At 53.9% G+C, this 12,173-nt stretch overlaps 1 protein-coding gene across 1 annotated transcript in view; it reads left to right on the forward strand.

Moving 5' to 3' along the window:
- LOC147096657 (pleckstrin homology domain-containing family G member 1-like) overlaps positions 1-12,173 on the forward strand; it is a 170,983-nt gene that overhangs the window by 147,682 nt on the left and 11,128 nt on the right. The window contains exons 8-13 of the mRNA XM_085973212.1: positions 461-592; positions 2,704-2,886; positions 3,655-3,747; positions 4,405-4,491; positions 8,763-8,796; positions 11,506-11,607. Coding sequence (XP_085829338.1) covers positions 461-592; positions 2,704-2,886; positions 3,655-3,747; positions 4,405-4,491; positions 8,763-8,796; positions 11,506-11,607 — 631 coding nt within the window. The remainder of the gene's footprint in view (positions 1-460; positions 593-2,703; positions 2,887-3,654; positions 3,748-4,404; positions 4,492-8,762; positions 8,797-11,505; positions 11,608-12,173) is intronic.

Here is a 12,173-nt window from a genome sequence, read left to right on the forward strand (position 1 = left end):
TGCCCTCGAGAAGGTGGCGGTGAGCCGCCTTCTTGAACCGCTGCAGTCCGTGCGGTGAAGGTGCTCCCACAGTGCTGTTAGGGAGGGAGTTCCAGGATTTTGACCCAGCGACGATGAAGGATCGGCCGATATATTTCCAAGTCAGGATGGTGTGTGACTTGGAGGGGAACTTGGAGGTGGTGATGTTCCCATGCGCCTGCTGCCCTTGTCCTTCTAGGCGGTGGAGGTCGTGGGGTAGGTGGAGTTGAGACACAGATCAGCCATGATCTCATTGAATGGTGGAACAGGCTCGAGGGGCTGAATGGCCTCCTCCTGTTCCTATGCTCCTACGGCAGCCTCAGAGGAGAACAAGACCAGCTTGGCTAATCTGCCCAACCAGCAGATCTGTTGCCGCTGGCAACGGATTGAGACTTTGAGTTGTGACTGCGGGTTTGATAACGTCCGATGTTTCTTGACACAGGAATTAGCCAAACACTTCGATAAAAGTGCGGAGGGGTACGAGATGGTGAAGGAGGCCATCATCACCATGACGGCCGTGGCTTGGTATATCAACGACATGAAGAGGAAACAGGAACAAGCGGTGAGACTCCAGGTAATGAGGGCGAAGGGCCCTTCCCCACGCACCCTGCACGCTAAAAGAAAATCAACTTTTCATTCAAATAGTTGAAATAATTCTTTCCCCAGAGCGTGGTGAGAATGTGGAACTCGCTGCCACAGTGAGTGGCTGAGGCGAAGAGCGTAGACGCTATTCCTTTATGTGGTGGTGTGTGGCCATTGTTCCTCTCTCCCCCCTCTTCCCCCCACACCACACCTGGGGAAACTCCAGGCGAGATAGAGCACTCGTTCTGTGGGTGAACACACCTGTCCAGACATCTCTGTGGCACTCGGGTGCGGGGAAAAGCGACCGGCTTTCGAAAGGGGTTTAGGAGTGTTCAGGGAAGGCGAAGGGGGTTGAGTAGCGATGAGAGGCAGGTAAGTTGGGTTGGATCGAGGAGAAAGGGATGGGTTTGTTAGGCCTGTGCTGTCTGTTCACAGCCCTGGCTCAGTGGGTCGCACTCTCACCTCAGAGTCAGAAGGTTGTGGGCTCCAGTCCCACTGCAGAGACCCGAGAACAAAAATCCAGGCCGACACTCCCAGCGCAGTACTGAGGGAGAGCCGCACTGTCGGAGGGGCAGTACTGAGGGAGAGCCGTACTGTTGGAGGGGCAGTACTGAGGGAGCGTTGCACTGTCGGAGGGGCAGTACTGAGGGAGTGCCGCACTGTCGGAGGGGCAGTACTGAGGGAGCGCTGCACTGTCGGAGGGGCAGTACTGAGGGAGTGCCTCACTGTCAGAGGGGCAGTACTGAGGGAGCACTGTACTGTCGGAGGGGCAGCACTGAGGGAGCGCTGCACTGTCGGAGGGGCAGTACTGAGGGAGCGCTGCACTGTCAGAGGGGCAGTACCGAGGGAGGGCTGCACTGTCGGAAGGGCAGTACTGAGGGAGTGCCGCACTGTCAGAGGGGCAGTACTGAGGGAGCTCTGCACTGTCGGAGGGGCAGTACTGAGGGAGCGCTGCACTGTCGGAGGGGCAGTACTGAGGGAGTGCCGCACTGTCAGAGGGGCAGTACTGAGGGAGCACTGTACTGTCGGAGGGGCAGCACTGAGGGAGCGCTGCACTGTCGGAGGGGCAGTACTGAGGGAGCGCTGCACTGTCAGAGGGGCAGTACCGAGGGAGGGCTGCACTGTCGGAAGGGCAGTACTGAGGGAGTGCCGCACTGTCAGAGGGGCAGTACTGAGGGAGCTCTGCACTGTCGGAGGGGCAGTACTGAGGGAGTGCCAGACTGTCGGGAGGGGCTGTACTGAGGGAGAGCCGCACTGTCGGAGGGGCAGTACTGAGGGAGCGCCGCACTGTCGGAGGGGCAGTACTGAGGGAGTGCCAGACTGTCGGAGGGGCAGTACTGAGGGAGTGCGGCACTGTCAGAGGGGCAGTACTGAGGGAGCGCTGCACTGTCGGAAGGGCAGTACTGAGGGAGTGCCGCACTGTCAGAGGGGCAGTACTGAGGGAGCACTGTACTGTCGGAGGGGCAGTACTGAGGGAGGGCTGCACTGTCGGAGGGGCAGTACTGAGGGAGCGCCGCACTGTCGGAGGGGCAGTACTGAGGGAGAGCCGCACTGTCAGAGGGGCAGTACTGAGGGAGCACCGCACTGTCGGAGGTGCCGTCTTTCGGTTGAGACGTTAAGCTGAGGCCCCGTCTGCTCTCTCAGGTGGACGTAAAAGATCCCACGGCCACTATTTCGAAGAAGAGCAGGGGGGAGTTCTCCCCGGTGTCCTGGGGTCAATATTTATCCCTCAACCAACATCACTAAAAACAGATTATCTGGTCATTATCAGTTTGCTGTTTGTGGGAGCATGCTGTGCGCAAATTGGCTGCTGCATTTCCTACATTACAACGGTGACTCCACTTCAAAAAGTACTTCATTGGCTGTAAAGAGCTTTGAGACGTCCTGAGGCTGTGGAAGGCGCTATAGAAATGCAAGTCTTTCTTACTTTATTGGTGCCGATTCTTGGCCTTGTGCATCTCCTAGTGGCTGGTTCGGGAGTGGCAGCGGTGAGAGGCCTGAACGAGGCAGGAAGGGTTTTGGAAACCACCGCCTGTTTGTGGAAGTGTTTACATCGCCTGGGTCGCTGAGCTGATGTGTCTGTTTTTTGCCGTTCTTTCACAGGAGATCCAGAACTCGCTGCTGAACTGGAAGGGCCCCGATCTGATTGCCTTCGGAGAGCTGGTCGTGGAAGGCACGTTCCGTGTTCAGAGAGCCAAGAAGGAACGCACTTTGTTCCTGTTTGATAAGATGCTGCTGATCACCAAGACGCGAGCGGACCAGTACACTTACAGCATGCACATCTTTGTGAGTGTCCGACTGTGCGGGGCTGGCGGGGAGGGGGGGGGTGCGGTATCAGGGAGGGGAACTCGATTAACTCCGAATGGCGAGGGCTCCTCAATCGCTTCCCGCCCCATCTCCCTCCGATGAACCGAATGTAAAAGCCCAGCGAGGGGCCGCCAAAAGAAATCCCCAGGATCCGTCCTGACTGAGAGCAGTGGGGGAGGGGCGAGGGGGAGGCCGGGGAAACCGGAAAAGGAATCGTGGATTGCCTGAGGCGGGGTCAGAGAGGGGTTTTCCAGAGTTCGTAGTATTTCTAAACCGAGATCAGAATTTTAAGGACTCGCACTTTGCCTCCAGTCGGTTCAGTTCCTCACTCCGTGACTTTAAAGCAGGTTTTCAGCCCACAGTAATTTCTCTCCAGTGCAGTACTGAGGGAGTGCTGCACTGTCGGAGGTGCTGTCTTTCGGATGAGATGTTAAACCGAGGCCCCGTCTGCTCTCTCAGGTGGATGTAAAAGATCCCACGGCCATTATTTTGAAGAAGAGCAGGGGGAGTTCTCCCCGGTGTCCTGGGGCCAATATTTATCCCTCAATCAACATCACTAAAACAGATGATCCGGTCATTATCACATTGCTGTTTGTGGGAGCTTGCTGTGCGCAAATTGGCTGCTGCGTTTCCTACATTACAACAGTGACTACACTTCAAAAAGTACTTCATTGGCTGTAAAGCGCTTTGAGACGTCCTGAGGATGTGAAAGACGCTATAGAAATGCAAGTCTGTCTTTCTCTGCAGTGCTGCAACCTGATGTTATCGGAGAACCTAAAGGATCCGCTGAGTTTTCGAGTGACGGACTCGACCATCCCTAAACAGCAGCACACGCTCCAGGTCAGTGCTCCGCGTTATAGGCTCAGGGTCAGGGTTCACCCCGGTCTGCATTATAGACAGGCGGCTGAGGCCTGTGTGTGGTTGTTAAGGCCTATCACTAAGCCAGCCTACATTGGGCTGTTTACATTGGCTCAGTGGATCACTCAGTGGTTCGGTGTCAGTGGATCACTCGGTGGTTCAATGACAGTGAATCACTTGGCAGATTACTCTGGATCACTCACTGGCTCACTCAGTGGCTCAGTGGATCACTCAGTGGCTCAGTGTCAGTGGCTCGCTCAGTGGATCACTTGGTGGCTTCAGAGATCACTTGGTGGCTCAGTGTCAGTGGATCACTCGGTGGCTCTGTGCCAGTGGATCACTCCGTGGATCACTTGTTGGCTTGGTCAGTGGATCACTCTGTGGATCACTCAGTGGCTCAGTGTTAGTGGATCACTCCGTGGATCACTCGGTGGCTCGGTTTCAGTGGATCGCTCAGTGGATCAGTTGATCACTCGGTCGATTGGTGGATCACTATCTCAGGCTGGCTTTGCCGTGCTGGACCTGGGCCTCCTCCAATCACCACTCATGTTATTGACGGCAGTTTTCCGTTAAGACGTCCAATTGCTGCTTATTTACCCGCTTGTAATAAGAGTGACGCTGATTGGTTTGTTTCCCTAGGCTAAGAACCAAGAGGAGAAGAGACTATGGATCCATTATCTGAAACGCCTGATCATAGAGAATCACCCGGCATCCATCCCACAGAAGGTCCGCACAGGCCTGACCGTCAGTGTGTGAGTGTGTGTGTGAGTGTGTGTGTGAGTGAGTGTGTGTGTGGGTGTGAGTGTGGGTGTGTGTGTGAGTGTGAGTGTGTGAGTGTGAGTGAGTGTGTGTGTGGGTGTGAGTGTGTGAGTGTGAGTGAGTGTGTGAGTGTGAGTGTGAGTGTGTGGGTGTGTGAGTGAGTGTGTGAGTGTGAGTGTGTGTGTGTGTGAGTGTGAGTGTGTGTGAGTGTGAGTGTGTGTGTGTGTGAGTGTGTGTGAGTGAGTGTGAGTGTGTGTGTGAGTGTGTGGGTGTGTGTGTGTGTGAGTGTGTGAGTGTGTGTGAGTGTGAGGGTGTGTGTGAGTGTGTGTGAGTGTGTGTGTGGGTGTGTGAGTGTGTGTTAGTGTGTGTGTGTGTGAGTGTGAGTGTGAGTGTGTGGGTGTGTGAGTGTGTGAGTGTGTGTTAGTGTGAGTGTGTGTGTGGGTGTGTTAGTGTGTGTGTGGGTGTGTGTGTGAGTGTGTGTGTGAGTGTGTGTGAGTGTGTGTGTGGGTGCGTGAGTGTGTGTTAGTGTGAGTGTGTGAGTGTGTGGGTGTGTGAGTGTGTGAGTGTGTGTTAGTGTGAGTGTGAGTGTGAGTGTGTGGGTGTGTTAGTGTGTGTGTGAGTGTGAGTGTGTGAGTGTGAGTGTGTGTGTGTGAGGGTGTGAGTGTGTGTGTGTGTGAGTGTGTGAGTGTGTGTGTGTGTGAGTGTGTGTGAGTGAGTGAGTGTGTGTGTGAGTGAGTGTGTGAGTGTGTGTGTGAGTGTGTGTGTGGGTGTGAGTGTGTGTGAGTGTGTGTTAGTGTGAGTGAGTGTGTGTGTGAGTGTGTGGGTGTGAGTGTGTGAGTGTGAGTGAGTGTGTGAGTGTGAGTGTGTGGGTGTGTGAGTGAGTGTGTGAGTGTGAGTGTGTGTGTGTGTGAGTGTGAGTGTGTGTGAGTGTGAGTGTGTGTGTGTGTGAGTGTGTGTGAGTGAGTGTGAGTGTGTGTGTGAGTGTGTGGGTGTGTGTGTGTGTGAGTGTGTGAGTGTGTGTGAGGGTGTGTGTGAGTGTGAGTGTGTGTGAGTGTGTGTGTGGGTGTGTGAGTGTGTGTTAGTGTGTGTGAGTGTGAGTGTGAGTGTGTGGGTGTGTGAGTGTGTGAGTGTGTGTTAGTGTGAGTGTGTGTGTGAGTGTGTGGGTGTGTTAGTGTGTGTGTGGGTGTGTGTGTGAGTGTGTGTGTGAGTGTGTGTGAGTGTGTGTGTGGGTGCGTGAGTGTGTGTTAGTGTGAGTGTGTGAGTGTGAGTGTGTGGGTGTGTGAGTGTGTGAGTGTGTGTTAGTGTGAGTGTGAGTGTGTGGGTGTGTTAGTGTGTGTGTGAGTGTGAGTGTGAGTGTGTGTGTGTGAGGGTGTGAGTGTGTGTTAGTGTGAGTGTGTGTGTGAGTGTGTGAGTGTGTGTGTGTGTGTTAGTGTGAGTGAGTGTGAGTGCAGGATAAGGAATAGGAGCTGGAGTCAGCTATTTGGCCCTTCACGCCTGCTCCGTGTGTGTGTGGGATGGCTGATCTTCAACCTCAACTCCACTTTGTTGCATTATCCTCCTATCCCTTGATTCCCTTAATATCCATGTGTGTGTGTGTGTGCGGGATTGTGTCTATGTGTGAATTGTCTGTGAGTGTATCTGTGTGTGGGACTGAGAGTCACAGGAGTATTGTCAATTCACTGAATGATCGCTAAGACCAAAAGGTCATTTCAAAGATGCTGGTCACTGCGATCCAATCACACCGCAGCACAAACTTTAGCAGCGCGTTTGTTATAGAACATTAGTGTCATTTGCTTTGGCCGTGACTCAGTGGGCAGCACCCTCGCCTCTGAGTCAGAAGGTCGTGGGTTCAAGTCCCGCTCCAGAGACTTGAGCACAAAATCCAGGCTGACGCTCCCAGTGCAGTGCTGAGGGAGTGCTGCACTGTCGGAGGTGCCGTCTTTCGGATGAGACGTTAAACTGAGGCCCCGTCTGCTCTCTCAGGTGGATGTAAAAGATCCCAGGGGCACCATTTGAAGAAGAGCAGGGGAGTTCTCCCCGGTGTCCTGGGGCCAATATTTATCCCTCAACCAACATCACTAAAACAAATGATCTGGTCATTATCACATTGCTGTTTGTGGGATCTTGCTGTGCACAAATTGGCTGCCACGCTTCCTACATTGCCACAGTGACTACACTTCAAAAAGCACTTCATTGTCTGTAAAGCGCTTTGGGACGTCCTGAGGTGGTGAAAGGCGCTGGAGAAATGCGATTTCTTTCCTCTTGCTGCCGAGGACTTGGTGTCGAATTGGCTCCACACACACCAGGTAGGCCCCAGGGTTGATGCCAGAGCTAGAATTGGCCTCAATGTCTCCGGGCGAGAGAGAGAGAGGGAAAAAAACCAGGGTTCCCAAAGGATGGCTTCCTGAAACTCGGGGAGAGGAGCCAGTGCCCGTGGAACTGCAGCACGGCCCTCGGGAGAGCTGGGGAGGGGCCTGGCAGAGGTGGATGGCAATGCGAACTCAACAGGCGTCACGTCACTCCGCACTGCCCTCTTTATGCAGCCAAGCACCTCGCAATAGGCACTTTAGAAGCTGTGGGCACGAGGTGCCAGCTGAGAATGTGGGGCGCACTATTGAATCTACCAGCAGAGGGCAGCAGTGCGCCACAAGACTCCTCATCTCCCGCACACCGGAAACTGGAAAAAGACTCGCATTTCTATAGCGCCTTTCACCACCTGCGGACGTCCCAAAGCGCTTTACAGCCAATGAAGTACTTTTTGAAGTGTAGTCACTGTTGTAATGTGGGAAACGCAGCAGCCAATTTGCGCACAGCAAGATCCCACAAACAGCGATGTGATAAATGACCAGACAGATAATCTGTTTTAGTGATGTTGATTGAGGGATAAATACTGGGCCAGGACACCGGGGAGAATTCCCCCTGCTCTTCTTCAAAATAGTGCCATGGGATCTTTTACATCCACCTGAGAGGGCAGACGTGGCCTCGGTTTAACGTCTCATCCAAAAGACGGCACCTCCGACAGTCCAGCGCTCCCTCAGTACTGCCCCTCCGACAGTGCGGCGTTCCCTCAGTACTGCCCCTCCGACAGTGCGGCGCTCCCTCAGTACTGCTCCTCCAACAGTGCGGCGCTCCCTCAGTACTGCCCCTCCGACAGTGCGGCGCTCCCTCAGTACTGCCCCTCCGACAGTGCGGCGCTCCCTCAGTACTGACCCTCTGACAGTGCGGCGCTCCCTCAGTACTGTCTCTCCGACAGTGCGGCGCTCCCTCAGTACTGCCCCTCCGACAGTGCAGCGCTCCCTCAGTACTACCCCTCCGACAGTGCGGCGCTCCCTCAGTACTGCCCCTCTGACAGTGCAGCATTCCCTCAGTACTGCCCCTCCGACAGTGCAGCGCTCCCTCAGCACTGCCCCTCCAACAGTGCGGTGCTCCCTCAGTACTGCCTCTCCGACAGTGCAGCACTCCCTCAGTACTGCCCCTCCGACAGTGCAGCGCTCCCTCAGTACTGCCCCTCCGACAGTGCGGCGCTCCCTCAGTACTGCCCCTCCGACAGTGCAGCGCTCCCCCAGTACTGCCCCTCCGACAGTGCGGTGCTCCCTCAGTACTGCCCCTCCGACAGTGCGGCACTCCCTCAGTACTGCCCCTCCGACAGTGCAGCGCTCCCTCAGCACTGCCCCTCCGACAGTGCGGCGCTCCCTCAGTACTGCCCCTCCGACAGTGCAGCGCTCCCTCAGCACTGCCCCTCCGACAGTGCGGCGCTCCCTCAGTACTGCCCCTCCGACAGTGCAGCGCTCCCTCAGTACTGCCCCTCCGACAGTGCAGCGCTCCCTCAGTACTGCCCCTCCGACAGTGCAGCGCTCCCTCAGTACTGCCCCTCCGACAGTGCAGCGCTCCCTCAGCACTGCCCCTCCGACAGTGCGGCGCTCGCTCAGCACTGCACTGGGAGTGTCAGCCTAGATTTTTGTGCTCAAATCTCTGGAGTGGGACTTGAACCCACGGTCTGCTGACTGCGCGGTGAGAGTGCCGCATTGATGCTCGAATGAATCAGCACCCTCGGGAGACGGGGGTGATGGTGTACCGGGGGCGGGTGGAGGGGGGCCGCAGATTTGACCAGATCTATTGCTAGTTAGTGGAGGGTCCTCTCTGCATTGACTCTGCTGTTGAAAGCAGTTCCTCAGATCCTGTGGGGAATTTCTCCCCCAGTATTGACTGATTTCTCTTTGTCTTATTTATATTTACAGGCAAAACAAGTACTGCTGGAAAACCATTCTCACTGTGAGTATATGCATCCTTACTCCCTTGTGTGCTGTGTCTAGTCTCCCAACATGTTAGTGATTCAATTGTAGCAGTTACTATTGGCGCACTTACCTTAGACACACAAAGAGCTGAATTCCTGAGGTGAAGTGAGAGTGACTGCCCTTGACATCATGGTAGCATTTGACCGAGTGTGGCATCAAGGAGCCCTAGAAAAACTGAAGTCAATGGGAATCGGGGGGGCGGAGGGGGAAACCCTGCACTGGCTGGAGTCATACCTAGCAACAAGGAAGATGACTGTGATTGTTGGAGGCCGATCACCTCAGCCCCAGGACATCGCTGCAGGAGTTCCTCAGGGCAGTGTTCAAGTCCAGCCAGCTTCAGATGCTTCATCAATGACCTTCCCTCCAACATAGGATCAGAAATGGGGATGTTCACTGATGATTGCACAATGTTCAGTGCCATTCGCAACTCCTCAGATAATGAAGCAGTCCATGCCCACATGCAGCAAGACCTGGACGACGTTCAGGCTTGGGCTGATAAGTGGCAGGTAACATTCGCACCACAGAAGTGCCAGGCAATGACTATCTCCAACAAGCGAGAGTCTAACCACCTCCCCTTGACATTCAATGGCATGACCATCGCCGAATCCCCACCATCAACATCCCGGGGGTCACCATTGACCAGAAACTTAACTGGACCAAATACTGTGGCAACAAGAGCAGGTCAGAGGCTGGGTATTCTGCGGCGAGTGTCTCACCTCCTGACTCCCCAAAGCCTTTCCACCATCTACAAGGCACAAGTCAGGAGTGTGATGGAATACTCTCCACTTGCCTGGATGAGTGCAGCTCCAACAACACTCGAGAAGCTCGACACCATCCAGGACAAAGCAGCCCGCTTGATTGGCGCCCCATCCACCACCTTAAACATTCACTCCCTCCACCACCGGCGCACCGTGGCTGCAGTGTGTACCATCTACAAGATGCACTGCAGCAACTCGCCAAGGCTTCTTCAGCAGCACCTCCCAAACCTGCGACCTCTTCCACCTAGAACGACAAGGGCAGCAGGCGCATGGGAACACCACCACCTCCAAGTTCCCCTCCAAGTCACACACCATCCCGACTTGGAAATATATCGGCCGTTCATAGAATCATAGGACGGTTACAGCACAGAAGGAGGCCATTCGGCCCATCGAGCCCGTGCCAGCTTTCTGCAAGAGCACTTCTGCTAGTCCCGCTCCCCCGCCCTTTCCCCGGAGCCCCGCAATTTTTTTTCCTTCGGGTACTTATCCAACTCCCTTTTGAAAGCCACGATTGAATCTGCCTCCACCACCCTCTCAGGCGGTGAATTCCCGATCCTAACCACTCGCTGCGTAAAAAAGTTTTTCCTCATGTCGCCTTTGGTTCTTCTGCCAATCACCTTAAATCTGTGTCCTCTGGTTCCCGACCCTTCGCCAATGGGAACAGTTTTTCTCTATCTACTCTGTCCAGACCCCTCATGATTTTGAACACCTCGATCAAATCTCGCCTCAATCTTCTCTGCTCCAAGGAGAACGACCCCAGCTTCTCCAGTCTATCCACGTAACTGAAGTCCCTCATCCCTGGAATCATTGTCCTAAATCTTTTCTGCACCCTCTCTAAGGCCTTCACATCCTTCCTAAAGTGCGGTGCCCAGAATTGGACACAATACTCCAGTTGAGACTGAACCAGTGTTTTATAAAGGTTCATCATAACTTCTTTGCTTTTGTACTGTATACCTCGATTTATGAAGCCCAGGATCCCGTAAGCTTTTTTAACCGCTTTCTCAACCTGCCCTGCCACCTTCAACGATTTGTGCACATATACCCCCAGGTCTCTCTGTTCATGCACCCACTTTAGGATTGTACCATTTAGTTTATATTGCCTCTCCTCATTGTTTCTACCAAAATGTCTCACTTCACATTTTTCTGTGTTAAATTTCATCTGCCACGTGTCCATCCATTCCACCAGCCTGTCTATGTCCTCTTGAAGTCTATCACTATCCTCCTCACTGTTCACTATACTTCCAAGTTTTGTGTCCTCTGAAAATTTTGAAATTGTGCTCTGTACTCCCAAGTCATTAATATATATCAAGAACAGCAGTGGTCCGAGTACCGATCCCTGGGGAACACCACTGTGTACTTTCCTCCAGTCCGATAAACAACCGTTCACCACTACTCCCTGTTTCCTGTCACTTAGCCAATCCCGTATCCATGCTGCCATTGTCCCCTTTATTCCATGGGCTTCAACTTTGCTGGCAAGTCTATTATGTGGCACTTTATCAAACACCTTTTGGAAATCCATATACACCACATCAACTGCATTGCCCTCATCAACCCTTACTGGTACCTTATCAAAGAACTCAATCAAGTTAAACACGATTTTCTTTAACAAATCTGTGCTGGCTTTCCGTAATTAATCCACACTTGTTCCTTCATCGTTGCTGGGTCAAAATACTGGAACTCCCTCCCTAACAGCACTGTGGGAGCACCTTCACCACACGGACTGCAGCGGTTCAAGAAGGCAGCTCACCACCACCTTCTCAAGGGGCAATTAGGGATGGGTAATAAATGCCGGCCTTGCCAGCGACGCCCAGATCTCAGGAATGAATTTAAAAAACAACAAAAAAAAAACACTTGCTGTAGACGACCTTTGTACTTTACTCCTGTTTTCTTTCGTAACTGCAGGAATGTAATGTAACTTATTTTTTCAGACGCGCCAGAGATTCAGTTCAACTCAGAGCCCTTGAAGAAAGTCTTCCCCTCTCCCCGTCTAGACGATACCCGGGGATACCAGCGAGGCCGCAGACAGTCCGGTGAGATTCCAGGTTCCCTACACAATGGGCCTTACTGTCGCTGTCACTGTGGGGCCTGGTCGCTCCCGTTGTGTCGACGTCCCAATACTTCAGAAGACGTTTATCAAGTAATAATAGAGGTGTTGCCTGTCATGTGTCGGGGACAGGCTCGTCACTGGGCGTTCGTGATTTGAGTGGGAAGATAAACATCTTAGGGGTCAGCCTTGGCTCAGTGGGCTGCACTCTCACCTCGGAGTCAGAGGGTCGTGGGTTCAAGCCCAACTCCAGAGACTTGAACACAAAAATCGAGGCTGACACTCCCAGTGCATTACTGAGGGAGTGCTGCACTGTCGGAGGGGCAGTACTGAGGGAGTGCTGCACTGTTGGAGGGGCAGTACTGAGCGAACGCTGCACTGTCGGAGGGGCGGTACTGAGGGAACGCCGCACTGTTGGAGGGGCAGTACTGAGCGAGTGCTGCACTGTCGGAGGGGCAGTACTGAGGGAGCGCTGCAATGTCGGAGGGTCTGTACTGAGGGAGTGCTGCACTGTCGGAGGGGCAGTACTGAGGGAGCGCTGCACTGTCGGAG

The sequence above is a fragment of the Somniosus microcephalus genome, chromosome 34 (assembly GCF_052327205.1).
Source record: "Somniosus microcephalus isolate GS21.2 chromosome 34, FLI_Smic_1.0, whole genome shotgun sequence".
NCBI classification, from domain to species: Eukaryota; Metazoa; Chordata; class Chondrichthyes; order Squaliformes; family Somniosidae; genus Somniosus; species Somniosus microcephalus.